Here is a 16,162-nt window from a genome sequence, read left to right on the forward strand (position 1 = left end):
ACTTAATCTATATTAATATTATAAATGTGAGAGTAACTCATTCTGTCTGTTTGTGTGTCGTTCTTACACGACCAAACCGTTGAACCGAATTTGATGAAACTTGCTATGAAGAAAACTTGATCTCCAAAAAAGGACACAGGCTAAAACTCTACTTCTACTTCTACTCTACTCTCTTGCCTAAAACATGACAACAAACACCTTAAAACGCAAGGGAAGCTGGTGACGACTGCTAGTTTAATATAACTAACATAAATTCTGTGTAACATATCGACAGGAGGCGGATCGGTGGTACATTTACGGGGTGACGAGTAACGGCTACGGGTGCGCGCGTGCCAACCGACCCGGCGTCTACACGAAGGTTTCCAATTACATCGAGTGGATAGACAGTGTCATGGCCACTTTCACGCCCGAGAAAAACGAAACGCTTGCTTCGAGCGACGAGCAATACTCCAGCGAAGACTTCTACTCGGATTTAGAAGCGGCAGAGAATAAACGAGTCATCCACAAAGCATACGACTCTTGTAAAGGTTTCAGGTGTCCACTTGGAGAATGTTTACCGGCTTCAAGCGTTTGCAACGGTTTCCTAGAATGTTCCGATGGCAGTGACGAATGGAAGTGCAGTGAAAATTCGAGATTTAACCCAGATTGAGTCAGGACTGTACATATATAATATAAGCCAGTAATAATAGAATAAAGATATTCAATTTCGACTGATACTACATAAGTAGAGTGTAAGATATATGCTAATTATGACGCACGGTAAACTCAAGTGAGCTGATAATCTGTAATTTTTTTTTTTCAATATAAAAGATCGTGTATGCCATGAACAGCGGGCCTGTATATATAGCTTTAATTATTGTATCGCCCACTCTGTTGCATTGATTATGATACCTTAATATATTTATTTAAAAATTATGGACAACCTTTTCCGTTTGAGTTCACAGATCAAATGGACGATGTAGGCCATGAATAAATTAAATTTGAAATTTATTTGTCTATCATTTATTTCCTATTGGTATTATGTAAAAGGAGGGTGAAAATTAAAAAACATTTACACTTAAAAATTATTTTAATCTTTCCACAAATAAATTAAAATATTTCAAAATAAGAATGGCATAATAAATAATTACAATTCTTATTATCGATGTCATAATGATTACGAAACACAGACTGATTAACAATCGCTTCTTATTATAATACTTCCATTAATACAATTATTAATTATTACATTAATCAAATTAAAAAAAAAATGTAGCAGATGTCCTGTTATAAAACATTATCTGAGAACGATCATATGAAATTAATATTAATTAAAACAGTTACTTAGAAAGTAATGTTAGAGAAAGCTCCGACGAACGACGTATTTCGGGGTTTTATAATCACTCTATTCTGTTACAAATAGTCAAATTGAAAATGCAAAATACCTAATTAAAATTTTCGAGACATTCACACTCCTTAATTAGCCTTACACTAGTCCCGTACCGAGCGGTACTCCGAGCTAACTCCGTCCGAACTCTAAAAAGAAACATTAAAACACGAACAAGCGAGGAACATCTTAATATTCACATAAAGGCCAGTAAATACTTGAATGATAGTTATTTCTACGTCATATTTGATATCTTATACTTCTAGGATCGAGAAAAATGAGCAAGAAATTATTTACGAATCGAAAATTAGACTGATCAGGTTGACCGGGAAGTCTCAACGTAACGTTACTTTATCCGCAGGGAGAATTTTTGTGCATTTCCTTCCAACTCAAGGCGGAGTGTTATCGGGTGAAGTGGGGCCTGATACGCGCACGTATATGTGTAGGGCGCCTGTTGGAATGAGGCCTGACTGCGTGGGCGTTGAGGAATAAAATAAAGTGTAGCGAGCTCCCGGCGCTCTGCAGCGATCCTTGAGATTTAGCCTTTGTTCTCGACGGGCGTCGTAGTGAGCCCGGTGGGCGGCTTGTTCAGCACCGTCTTGAATTGCTCCGGAATCGGATACTCCGTCTGTAACAAATTCACGTATATTTGTAACGAATACACCATTATTTATTATTCTATTTATTTTTTATAAAATATTTGTCTTGAAGTTAAAAATCAAATTAACAAGAATCCCCAATTGTCGTTCCATGCGCGACTCTCTTTTGTTTTTTTTAATAATCCGTTTGCGCGGGAAAACATCTTGTATTATATTTTAAAGCCACACGAATGACACTTTAAAATCGATTACACTTTATAAAATCGGATACACTAGCAAAATTTGAGTTTATTAAACATCTAATTATAATATAAATGTTTTAACATAAAAACAGTATTTCTAATCGTAAATATACGTACATAATCGCCGTTGCCGTTCGGCACGAGAACGTTCATCTCTGAGGACTTGGAGGAAACGATCTCCACAGCGGCCGACTCCTCCGAAAGGTAGATCTGGCAGCCGTCCGTCTTGTCGATCGAGATCGTTGGCACCTTACCCAGCACCTGGTAAATTACAGAAAAACCGATAAAAAATAATTTGTAAAATATATATGAACACATGAGATGGCCCAGTGGTTAGAACGCGTGCATCTTAACCGATGACTGCGGGTTCAAACCCAGGCAAGCACCGCTGATTCATGTGCTTAATTTGTCTTTATAATTCATCTCGTACTCGGCGGTGAAGGAAAACATCGTGAGGAAACCTGCATGTGACAAATTTTATAGAAATTCTGCCACATGTGTATTCCACCAACCCGCATTGGAACAGCGTGGTGGAATATGTTCCAAACCTTCTCCTCTAAGGGAGAGGAGGCCTTTAGCCCAACAATGGGAATTTACAGGCTGTTGTTGTTGTTGTATATGAACACAAACCAATGATATTCTAATAAACAGATATGTTATACCCATAATAAGCAATAGAAAAAAGTGTGCCGCACCGGGGACCGTTTATTTTAAATTTCGTTACAAGAAAAAGGGATAGCTTGATAAAAACAATAAGTAAAAGGGATAACTAGATGTTTTTATTACGCAAAACGTATTACTACATAATTATGATGTATTATAACGTATTACTGGCATAATTATGATGAAAACGACTAAGGCAAACGTCCCAATTAGGACGTTTTCTAGTCTTCACTTTTTGCGCGTTAATGACATATCTGTTTACTAGAACATCATTGACACAGACATATTAAATGACTTAATTTTATTTTTGTAGATAGATATATATTTAGAATTTTATAATAAATACTTTTTCAACTTCAAAATATTCAAAGCCGTTAAGAATACAACGTTGTTAATTTTAAAAAGGAAACAATATTTGGAATGTCATAACGATTTGATTGATATCTCATTGTCAGAATTTCCGCGCCGCTAATGATAAAATTGATTTACTTTTTCATTCAATTCGATAAGTTTTTATTCTATAATTATTATTAACGATGTCATTTATATTCGTAGCATAAATAGCTTGAAAATGTTCTTGAGTATTCAAGAGTTGACGGTTAATAAGGAAACAGCGAACGGCGTCTCCTCGGCATTGGGAAAATATTGGGAGAGTTTGCTCGATCCATTTGCAGTTCCTTTCCGTCAATATTGCTTTAAAATATTTTATACAGTTTATACATACTTCACGTTATATAATTTGGTAAGTAATAATAATAATAAATCATAGTAACTTTATGTTCGGAACGTACAGTAGGAAAACGTATCTTAATTTACTATATATGTATTCGTGGCTACTGTTTGTGGGCAAGGGACGTTTGAATAATTTAGGCATTATAGAGGAGACGTGAGGGAGACAGCCGATCGATCTGTTGTAGCATTTTCTCTTTGCAGATGATATTCCTCGTAAAATGCGTCCCGACGGGCATCTACATGTATAAATTCATAAGAAACATATACGTCGATTCCCGTGAAAGGTTAAAACAGAAAGAAATTGAATTAGAAGACATACGACTGCAGGTTCATTTCTGAACTATTTTGATACTTAACAGTGAAACAGAAATTACATTAATTAATAATATTCCTCAGATTCAGATAATCAATACTAAGATAAAACTACGCGATGCTGAGTTCGCGGAGAGAGGAGAGCTGCTGAGACGAAAGGTCGAGCAACTTCATAATGTGAGAAAGCGTGTTCAAGAGATAATTGTATCTGATGACGATCTACGGAAGACGATAAACGGAAATTCAGCCTGGGAAGAGGAAAAAGATTGTAGTGTCAGTAGCACGCCTGAGGAAGGTATTGGCCGATATTAATTACTATTTGCTTGTAAGCGTAATTATAAAGCATTCGACAGCATTTTTTTTTAGTTTTAATGAAAAAATACAAGATGAACATTTTATCAATAATTTTATTGACGGATAATTAATTACATAAAAACATTAAATAAGTATTCTTTCAGAATGCAAGTTTATAATGGAATTACTAGTCAAACTGAAGGCGGATCACATGATAGCACCGGAACGAGATCGAATGAAAATGAACTGCGGCGAGCATTCTCCCGAGCCCGTCGATGAGGAAGACAGCGTTTACTCCTCAGCGAACGACGTAAACAAACAAGACTATCACGTTAAAATCGTCAAAGTAACTAATGTTTACAAAGTAGCATATCTCCGTCATTTCATTAAACAAAAGAGACTTCGACGCGCTAACAAGCAAGCCATTCTGAGGAAGAAGGTAATAAACGACATCATAAACACAACAAAGGAAAATATTCATTATGTATTTGACGTAACAAACAAATTTTATTTCAGATGGACAGCATTAAGAAACTTTTAGATGATTGGCAAAAAACACTAAAGATGGTCATCAATAACAAACTCATAAATCTCGATTCGAAAAACAACATAGAAATGGCGTCCCAGGAGGCGATGGGCGATTTCACGAAACCGAAATTCAACAATTCTTCAGATTCGGACAGCGATTACAGGAACAGTAATGGCAGTTGTCAAGACGATTACTGCGTTAGCTGGTCACAAAATCAATACAGGCCCGTGTATGGTTACGATGTAAGTACCTGTAGCAGGTAACAAAGGCAGTAAATTATTAATATCGATCACGAGAGGCTTTCGCGCTAACCAACTTCAGGGCACTCACGAATAATTAAACCGAGAACGGAATGACGTATCGTCGGTTGTTATAATTACTTCGTTACTAATATTTGATACATACATCTGTGGTTTTAGGATTTCAACACGAATTTCGAACACAAGAGCGACTGTTACGATTTGGATGGATGTTGCGACAAGTACAAGTCTCACGAGGAAATATGCGATTGTACCGCTGCCGGTATCTTATTCGTCGTCCCCGAAGAAACGAACAGTCAAGTAGCAATCGATGACATTAAAAGTGGCGACGCGTGAAGGGCTACGTTAATTTATTCTTCAGTTTATTTTATTATAGTATAAAATGTTTGCACAGATAAATAAAGATGTTTTCTAATATGAGTTTTACATATCGATTTAAGTGTTTATTTATTATTCATTAGTTTTCGCATTTTTGGGTAGATAATGGATGATTGGTTAAGAAGGCGTAACAGACAATCCGACGAAGGTATTTTAATATTAATTAGTGTATAGAACATAAGTTATGCTATTAATACAGTTGATTGGTGGGTACTAGTACATAGGTGTTACTATCAATACTAATATTATAAATGTAAAAGTAACTCTGGCTGCCTGGTTATCGCTCTTCCAGGACCAATAACACTGAAATGAGTTTGAAGAAATTTGGTATTTGCTGGCATTTGCTGGATTATCTCCAAGGAAAGACATAGGCTTATTGCCTGACAACGTGAGCTAAGGCGCGAAGTACTGACCCAGTACCCCACCCCCTCCCGTTGTGTACGCGATAAACTCAATCTACCAAAGGGATTTCCATACGGTGCTCACTAATGGGCGAAGTGATTCACGATGAAGGTCCAGGTGTACAATTCATTACGTGTACATTGGCTTTGATATGATAAAATTGTTGACTGTACGTACTTTATACTTTATCGTACACCACACAGAGACAATAAATATACAATACAACATGGAAAAAAGAATATACTACCCAATAGAGATACATATTAGGATATACACGATTTACATACACCCCAATTAGAGTATTAGAATAAAACCCTCAACAAAATATAACTTCGTTGAAATAAAGTATCGCAGTAGAGGCATCTCAACCCGCTAATTAACTTTGACGAGTCAGTAAGAGACTGTTTCCGTTCTGTGTGAAATATAGGTCAATTTCTATCTTACAGCGACGTTCCTTTGCAATATTTCCACTACTCGAAAATAAGGGGACGAGTACTTATTTACATTATAACAAACTTACATAACGAATTGTGGTTTTACAATTTACTATGGATATTCTATGTGTACTTGTGGGGATATTGTGAGTGTTACTTGGTGGTAGGGCTTTGTGCTAGCCCGTCTGGGTAGGTACCACCCACTCATCAGTTATTCTTCCGCCAAATAACAGTTCTCAGTATTGTTGCGTTTCGGTTTGAAGGGTGAGTGAGCCAGTGTAACTACAGGCACAAGGGACATGCCATCTTAGTTCCCAAGGTTGGTGGCACATTGACGATGTAAGGAATAGTTAATATTTCTTACAGCCTCATTGTCTATGGGTGATGGTGACCACTTACCATCAGGTGGCCTATATGCTAGTCCGCCAACCTATAACATAAAAAAGTACCACAGTTGTAATGAAAACGAGTTGTGAAGTACGCTATGAAGGTTCGAAATTTCACAATTTATTTGGCACTAGTTTTATTGCTAGGCACTCATCCTGGAAACACGAGGACACAATAAGCGTTTTTATACGACTCTTAGATTTAGGAACAAACATAAAAATAAATATTCCTGTCTGTAATATTTTAAAAACCTCGGTTTTTCTCTACTACAATATACACCTCATATTTAGATAAACCTTTTGAATTTATTGATGAAAATCACATTAAAAACCGTAATGGAGATTAAAGATCTAAGTCTATAGACACCGGGAAACGACTTTGTTTTATTTGTTTTTGGCGTACTTAATCATCAGACAGTCTTATGGACTGGAAACAAAGTCAATATAAATAAAACAATGGTGGGTTACACAAACTAATACAAATAAATTAACTTTTATTTTTTGCAATGGTAGCTGATAAAACTAAAAAAAGTTTTAAAAACATATTATTACATATAATATGTATCAATAAGCTACGCTTCGCAGTTTCACCCGCTATCAATTTAGACTTTTGACTGAAAAGCGTGAAATTAATGTTCTTGTATTAGTGTACATTCAATAACGTAATCATAAATTATTTATAAGTTGGTATACTCAAAACAATTAAGAGTCGTTGATTGTAAGTAAATCTAATGATCTGTTACGAGAGCAAGAACAAATAAATAGTGAAATTGAGCAATAAAAATAGACAGATGTAATTATACTCCGAGGTGAATCATTATAAAACAAACCTTTATATTTTTAATTAGTCATCACTAGACCCCGTTATCTCGTCGCACTGACGTCACGGCAGAGTAGGTAGGGGACGAAATGACACAATCTAACTTTAGGGAGTTACGACTAAACTGGGTACGTTTCAAGTTCGCACTGATAAATTAAGGTTGTATCTTCACTACCTGCCTGCAGCGAGCAAATATATTACCAAGCAAGCCCTAGCTTATTTTCTCATATTATTATTCAAAGTACAGTTAAAGATTGATATATCTAATACTAGCGACCCGCCCCGGCTTCGCACGGGTGCAATGCTGATACTAAATATACTACAGAATTTGCTTATTTACGACATCGTATTAGAAACTTCTAAAATTATCAGTGTTTCTTTACTATATTTTCTATCTATTATATACAAAAACCTTCCTCTCGAATCACTGTAACCATTAAGAAAAAACGCATGAAAATCCGTTGCTTAGTTCTAAAAGATTTAAACATACCAATCAATAAATAAAAATAAACTTTATTCCAGTAGGCTTTTACAAGAACTTTTGAAACGTCATTTTACAATTAAGTGAAGCTGCCATACATAGCTACATTCATAGGGATATAGGGTCAGCGTAAGCGACTTTGATTTATACTATGTAGTGATGAAATGTAGTGATAATTGTTACCTAAAAAACACATTTGAAGGACCGTCTCTGCGCGGATCGAATTTCTACCGTAGTGTAGTGTAGGCCATTGCCTGCGTTCTAACCACTGGACCATCTCGACTCATTAGTCGAGATGGCCCAGTGGTTAGAACGCGTGCATCTTAACCGATGATTGCGGGTTCAAACTCAGGCAAGCACCGCTGATTCATGTGCTTAATTTGTCAACATCGTGAGGAAACCTGGATGTGACAAATTTCATAGAAATTCTGCCACATGTGTATACCACCAACCTGCATTGGAACAGCGTGGTGGAATATGTTCCAAAACCTTCTCCTCAAAGGGAGAGGAGGCCTTTCGCCCAGCAGTGGGAATTTACAGGCTGTTGTTGTTGTTGTTGTTGTTGTTGTGTAGGCTATCGTCAAAGCAAGAAGACTGACCTGCATCTGCACGGACTGGCAGTTGACGAACTCGACGCTGGACACGAGGTTGTCGAAGACGACGGCGCACTTGGTGCACGAGTCGAGCACGACGCCGTTGATCTTCCCGCGGACGGTGAGCGCCGAGTCGCGGCATCGGAACATGTACACCACGTTGTTCATTTCGGCGTTCTCGACGACTAGATTAGAGTTGCCCTTCTGGTATTCCTGAAAACAAATTACTGCTTTCAAATCTGATCACTTTGGGATAAGCTTCCATTCTCACTAATCTCACGTCCAAAACGTGCTCGGAAATGATCCTTTACAGACTCGTATTTATGATTAAATTGAACAAACCACCCGATCTTTCATTTATTAAAAAATTCCAACCATAGCACATAAAAGGAGCGTTTTTGCGATCAAAAAATTAAGAGTCGTAATTCAGTTGGCGTACCAAAATTCTCTTAATAAATTACAATCTCCTTAGTATATGTAGAAGATTATCTCAAATTTGAATAATATAATTTAGAAATTACTTAATTATTAAAATAATAATAAGGAAACTCTTTAAATAATTTTATGAACGTTACTTAAAACTATCAACAGTCATCTAGACAACTTATGTATCAACAAAAATTAAAAGATAAATTAACTATAAACATTCACATGAATCATGTGCATTTAAATTGCAATTTTAGATTTACAACAAATAATTTGTCCATGCAAGTTTTGTTATTTATAAAGAACATTGTAGGAGATCGCCTCGGGAGTGAAGCACAATGTAGACTTCCTTTATAAATCATAAACTAAAGGGAACCCACGCACTTGGCATGCCTGTGTACTGTTTATTTTCGCGATGGAACAACGTTAACAGTATTAAAAGGAGACTACAATAACAAATATTTGATTTTACTTACTATAACTAAAGCAAACGCAAAATGTATTAGAGTAGATTAGTTTCATTGTAAACATGTTTATGAATATTTGTGAATATATATCAGACTAACTGAATTTACAGCTTTGTGCGTTTATGTGCTATAAAACTCTAGGGCACACAAACCGTCACCCTAGTTCATCCACTTGAGGAGTTAATTAACAAAAGTAGTGTCAGCGAGTAACCCTAGCCACCAATCCGGTGTTATGTCATTTGATTCTACATCATTAATCATATCACATTATTATTACATATTATGAATATAACACAGACTATTAAATTTACTTTGTTATATATACAATTATCATTGTAAATAATTGATCAATAATATTTAATACAGGCATGTAACACTATTACTTATATTAACAATCATTGAGCTGTCATTAGAAAACAATTGAATGATCGCTGAGGTAACAAAATATAAAGAGATTGGAACATTCTTGTAAAACATGCTTTTATTTTGCCATCCTGAACTACTAAAATTACAGTAGCTTATATCCTTCTCTGAGACTCAAACTATCTCAAATCAGCGGTTTAAGCGGAAAGAGGTAACAGACAGAGTCACTTTATACTACATTTATAATATAAGTGTTGATTCGTATGTGCAAGGTGCATCCATGATCTAATTTAACACAGAAATTCAACTATCAAACCGTGTCAAACTAACTGAAAGTTCACGATTGCATTTCTTGTTTAAGCGCTAAGCGCTGACTGAGAATCCAAGATGCTGTCTCCTTTGTGCATTTAATTATACTGGTTCTGTAGATGTCATGTTTGAGACGCTCTATACAAACAGTAGAACGTGTTCAAAGCTAGATTCATTTAATATTAAGTGACAATAAGTCGATAGTGTGCAACATAACTTTTACCAGTAGCATATTAAAATTTTCATGTAAATCTAGTGAACTATATGAACAAAACTTTTGCATGTACAATAAATTATAATATAGTAAGACACAAAACTACGTATTTTTGATTAAACAACTATGAAACAATCACGTTTTCTCTTTTGAATATTAATTACATTCGTATTAAAAATTATGAATTCAATTAAAAAAATATAATACACTCAAAGAGTTTCGCAGGCGGTATTGATGATATTAAATTATGATACTTTAGTATGGAAATGTTGCTCTAAGCTTCCCGAAACGCACCATAAAGCAGGTTAATGGAGGCAGGAGGCGGTGGGTTGCCCACCTATTGCCAGACACCGTATTATAAGTTGAATTTATATCAAGCATTCCGTGGACTGAACGATTTATGAAAAATGACTTGGCAACCGCTTAATCTATCTATCTATCTATCTATGTGAATAAATTGAATATTCGCATTTTCGTCCTCTACGAGTTTTAAATGATTCACCCGATTGTAACGTAACTTTGGTGAGTTATTCTGCTTCCGTCTGAGAAAACTTTCGAAGAACAAAAATGAATTCCTAACATGTTTCAATAAAAATGTTTTATGTAGATATTTATTCTACCCGTTCAAAGCCAGGATAGGCATAATAAGTTTAGAAATGGAATAAATCGCTGAGAATTATTGCAATTTAACATTCATTTTATGATAATAATAAACTAATGTTTTGTTAAAATCATTTTATAGATAGAATTTATAAAATGTGTATTTACAGCAACTGTACTATCTAAGTCTTCTCTTATAATAAAACTGGAAAAGATTAAACTAACAGTTGCGTGATTTATAGATGTCAACAACATTTTTGTAGATGATATAATATACAGATAAGTGTTCGATAGGGTAGCTGTGATTTATCTTTAAATAGAATGTATGATATATTGCGTTGATAGATAAATCACAAGCCTGTTTTCGTCAAAAAAATATCTAAAGATATTTTTTTCAATATACAGCTACTTATGTATCTTAAACATTATAGAGCAATGACTTCCTAGGTTTCTTTATAACACAGACATTTTTGTATAATCCTATCCGTAAAAAATGACACAGGATATAATATTCACACAATTAGTGAATGTACAATTAAAATGGATACTTATCTATACATATAATAAAATTGGAGTGACTGTTTGTAATATTATAACAGCCTCTTTTTACTCAACGCATATATATGTATACACGGTACATATACCAATGTAACATTTTTTACAATTTTTGTTTGTCGGAACTTTCACTGGCGGATAACTGATATATTAAGGAGTAACTTAGACTACAATAACATTTTTTGTCAAACTCAAACGCATACGTAAAGTCGCGGGCACAGCTAGTTCTAGAATATAGCTATTGTATTTATTTTCGGCTCGCTAAATAAATATAATTAATTTGTTTAGGAAAATCTTATACGACTTCAGTTACGCGAACAGCGACTATTGTAGGCAAGCAGTGAAGCGAGTGACGTGTTCATATAATTTCCGCTCCAGGGATTCTTCTACGCTAAGAGGACCAAAAGATGCTCGGTACTTCGCCGTATCTTTATTTCAATACGGAAAAATGTTTTGAACATATGTTGAATATTATAGATTATATTTGAAACTCTAAAGAAATAAATTATATGAGAACCTATTTCCAAAAAGATTTATGGTATTTCCTTATATAATAATAAATATAGAAACTTATTGTAGACAATATTATCACCTGATTTCAGATTTACGTGAAACATTTTATAATTAATTACATATGGACTAGCGATCCTAAATAATTTTATAATATGTAGATTTAAAATGACTGTGGCTGTACGAGATACGTCATAGCGATTCTGGTATTTAAAAAAAAAGTTATGTCTACAACCCGCATTGGAACAGCGCGGTGGAATATGTTCCAAACCTTCTCCTCAAAGGGAGAGGAGGCCTTTAGCCCAGCAGTGGGAATTTACAGGCTGTTGTTGTTGTTGTATGTCTACAAAACAAACTTGACTTCTATTTTATTGAAGATTATATTCGAATATTTATGTTTGAGTGTATGAGTAAACAATATAAAAACAACTGAGGGTTGGTTATTTATCGAATTTCAAAAGAATGAAAGATCAATCGTGGAACTTACAAATGTAAGTAAAGAAATAATAAAACTTTCTAGACACGGTTAATTCGTTACATTAAACTTATACGAACAAATCTCGGAGCTCCAATAATGAGTATTTATGTCGTGACCTTCAAAGTAATAAAGTCAATATGGCCGTTGTATTTTGCTGTTTCACAAAATTCGTCCATTTTTGGTTGTGTCAGTGTCACGCGTAAAAGGTATCTTGTAGCGTCGTAAAAGTTTACACAATATTCCTTGGCGATCTATAATATAGATAAGAAAAAATATTCTATAAAATTAAATTAAATTATCATTTACTTCAACGTGATCACAAATATATATTGATATAATAAATGTAAAAGTAGCTTTAAATCTGGTAGTTCTTCAGACCCCAACAACTATAGGCCAATTTCAATTCTACCTACCCTGAGCAAAATATTTGAGAAAATAATTCTAAACCAATTATTAGAACACTTTAACAAACATAATCTGCTTCATAGTAAACAATTTGGCTTCACGAGGGGTCGCTCGACTACAGACGCTGGTATCGAGCTTATTAAGAATATCTATGAAGCCTGGGAAGAGTCACGGGATGCCTTAGGGATTTTCTGTGACTTATCCAAAGCCTTTGATTGTGTTCAACATGAGACTCTGGTCAGGAAACTTTATCACTATGGAATTAGAGAATGTGCGCTCGACCTTCTGACTTCCTATCTTAACAATAGAATTCAGAGGGTTGACGTTAAAGGAAAAAGGTCTCCTGGGGTCTCAGTTGGTATGGGGGTCCCTCAGGGATCAATTCTTGGACCTTTTCTGTTTCTCACATATATAAATGACTTGCCCTTTCTTGTTGGGAACAAACATGATATAGTATTGTTTGCTGATGACACCTCCTTAGTTTTTAAAATTAATAGAAAACAGGTACAGTACGACGACGTAAACAATGCTATAGCTGATATAGTACATTGGTTTAGCGTAAATAATCTTAAACTAAATAATAATAAAACTAAAATTGTGAAATTTAGTACGCCAAATGTACAAAATGTAAAAGCCGATGTACTCATCAATGGGGAATCGATGGATCCAATTGATTCTGCTGAGTTTCTTGGCCTTACTGTTGATGCCAAGTTGCAATGGGGCCCCCATATTGACGGATTGGCGAGTAGACTGAGTTCTGCGGCATTCGCGGTCAAAAAAATTAGATTATGTACCGATGTTGATACGGCTCGCTTAGTATATTTCAGCTACTTTCATAGTATAATGTCATACGGTATTGTGCTGTGGGGCAATGCAGCCGCTATCCATACCATATTTGTGCTACAGAAGAGGGCTATTCGCGCAATCTACAACCTAGGAGCTAAAGAATCGTTAAGGAATAAATTTAAAGAAATCAAGATATTGACTGTTGCTTCTCAATATATATTCTCTAATGTTATGTATGTACGAAAAAATATTAATGATTTCATGAGAAAATGTGATACTCATAACATTGGTACAAGGAACAAACACAAACTTGTTACTCCTGTTACTCGACTACATAGAGTCATAAACTCCTTTGTGGGGCAATGTATACGGTTTTACAACAGGATCCCAGAAAGCGTTCAAAATGCCTCTGTTGCCAAATTTAAAAAAATTATTAAGGAACGCTTGTGTGCAAAAGGTTATTATACAATTAATGAGTTTATGATCGATAGCACACCTTGGGAATGATACGATCGCCTCCTGGCTATTTCATCTCATATTAAATTGTTTATTTATATAATACATAAGACAAACAAAAAAAAAAAAAAACCCGCTGAGTTTCTTTCGCCGGTTCTTCTCAGGTCAGGGTATTTTCTTTCCGAACCGGTGGTAGTGTTTCAATTGACCATCAATAAGAAAGTGTAATGCTTCTATATTGAATAAAGATATTTGAGTTTGAGTTTGAGTTTGAGCTCTGTCTGTCTGTCTATCAAAGTAAAGTAAAGTAACAGCCTGTAAATTTCCCACTGCTGATATGAGGCCTCCTCTTCCATTAAGGAGAGGGCTTGGAACATATTCTCTATTCTCATAGTCTGTCTATCAATTGTTGTCAATTTGATGAAATTTGGTATGAAGAAGACTTGAACTCAAAGAAAGGACATGCTACTTTTTTGGCTGACATACAACAACCAACAACCTAAATGGCGAGCGAAGTCGCAGGTGACTACTAGTAGTGATATTGTAAATAAAGTGTTATACATTAATGTCATTTGTACCATTTATAAAATGTTCGGAATAAACAAGAGACCATTATTTATGCTAGTACAATAAATTTCAGAGAAGCTGATAGGATCGTTGAAATGCGGCGCCTGTGAGAGGGCTTGGATATCAATAACGTCTCGTTCAAACACTCATAAAAAGATTAAAGGCAATGTCAAAAATGTAATTACATTCAAGATAAATTAAATTCCACAAAAGCAAAAATTAAGCTATAATTGTATTATATTTTCTTATCTGTAATGATTTTTCCAGAACTTGTAAAGAATATGGCTGCGTCGATGTAACGTATTTTATATCGTCAGCAGACGCGGCTAAGTGCGGCCACTAAATCGATGTGCGATGTGTATACGAGCATGGCTCGCCACTTCACTCACGTAGACTTTGCACAAGAAGATAGTTTTCCTACAATGCCCCTAAGCACTAAGCTGTTGTGAGACGAGGTAAAAAAGATAAAAGCATTCATGCATGAAACCGCTCTTTGTAGATATTTCATGTTCTGGACCCGAGACGGCTAAACAGGTGTTTAATAAAAATATATTTCTTCTTCGCCCATGTATGAGAGGTATTAGTTATCCTACGTCCTTTTCTGATGATTTAATTTTAACAGAGACAAATTGCGCGTGTGCAAACACATTTCCATAATCCGATGGAAAAAATTCGACACGCTCAGAACCAACGACCTTCCGTGCTTTCCGAGGCACGGGAGTTCACACTACCGACTTCCAGACTTCATACTAATACTATATTATAATAATAATTTTCCACAGAAATTTTTAATAACTTTTTATTGGTCCTGCTTGGAATTTGAACCCAGAACCTCTGGTACTGACGCCTTACATATTACCACTAAGCAAATTAGGCAATTTTTTAAATTCAATAAGTTTTAAATTGTATTCTTAAATAAGGATTATACGAAGCAAATTACACTATAAAGATGTGTACTTCATAAAAAGGCGCAAAAATAGCTATCGTTAACTTTCGTACATAAAATTTAACTGTTATAATGAAATCCTGTATAATCTTAATAAATTATTAAATAATGAGGCACTTGCTATTTTACTCGTTATATCTAGACTCTGAACCGTTAGAAGTTCTATTCAATTTTACTACTCAAAGAACTCGCAGGAACTAACTTAAATAAAGTACAGTACGACACAACTTACATGTAGTAGCATCGGCAAAATTCGTAAAATCGATCACATCCGACTTAGGTACGCTATTCCAAATTATCTATATTTATTTCATATGTGAATATGATCTTTACACAAACGTAATAACTTGTTATATCATATGAATTAATATATTCGTCAATTTCACGAGAATCTATAGCGAAGAATAGCGTCGAAAGGCGCGATAGGGAGCTTTTTCTAGTGGCCGTATAAATCAGCAGTAATCGGTTTTATAAAATTTGCCGATGCTACATCTAAGTTGTGTCGTACTATATTTATTTTGACACTTTATGATATAATACGATAGAATTGTCTTAACATAAAATTTACTTAATTCGTAGTTGAGAGGAC

General features: G+C 35.0%; 3 protein-coding genes across 7 annotated transcripts in view; 2 read left to right on the forward strand and 1 right to left on the reverse strand.

Annotated features, from left to right (window-relative positions):
• Positions 1 to 990, forward strand: part of LOC124532069 — a 51,365-nt gene extending 50,375 nt beyond the window's left edge. For 2 of the 3 annotated variants that reach the window (XM_047106710.1, XM_047106721.1), the window contains exon 13: positions 275 to 990. In XM_047106710.1, coding sequence (XP_046962666.1) covers positions 275 to 649 — 375 coding nt within the window. In that variant the 3' untranslated portion in view covers positions 650 to 990. The remainder of the gene's footprint in view (positions 1 to 274) is intronic. The other variant, XR_006966621.1, reaches the window with a different exon arrangement.
• Positions 991 to 1,050: 60 nt separating this feature from the next.
• The window catches only part of LOC124534289 (adenylyl cyclase-associated protein 1), a 41,320-nt gene continuing 26,208 nt past the window's right edge, over positions 1,051 to 16,162 (reverse strand). For all 3 annotated transcript variants that reach the window (XM_047110261.1, XM_047110167.1, XM_047110085.1), the window contains exons 7-9: positions 8,498 to 8,704; positions 2,325 to 2,468; positions 1,051 to 1,994 (exon numbers count right to left, since the gene is read on the reverse strand). In XM_047110261.1, the coding sequence (XP_046966217.1) occupies positions 1,905 to 1,994; positions 2,325 to 2,468; positions 8,498 to 8,704 (441 nt within the window). In that variant the 3' untranslated portion in view covers positions 1,051 to 1,904. The remainder of the gene's footprint in view (positions 1,995 to 2,324; positions 2,469 to 8,497; positions 8,705 to 16,162) is intronic.
• On the forward strand, positions 3,316 to 5,425 carry LOC124534453. Its single transcript, XM_047110384.1, has 6 exons — positions 3,316 to 3,612; positions 3,804 to 3,929; positions 3,999 to 4,209; positions 4,373 to 4,647; positions 4,725 to 4,979; positions 5,157 to 5,425. The coding sequence occupies exons 1-6, from the start codon at positions 3,442 to 3,444 to the stop codon at positions 5,331 to 5,333; spliced, it is 1,215 nt and encodes a 404-aa protein (XP_046966340.1). The 5' UTR covers positions 3,316 to 3,441; the 3' UTR covers positions 5,334 to 5,425.

Source organism: Vanessa cardui, chromosome 1, assembly GCF_905220365.1.
Source record: "Vanessa cardui chromosome 1, ilVanCard2.1, whole genome shotgun sequence".
Classification (NCBI taxonomy): Eukaryota; Metazoa; Arthropoda; class Insecta; order Lepidoptera; family Nymphalidae; genus Vanessa; species Vanessa cardui.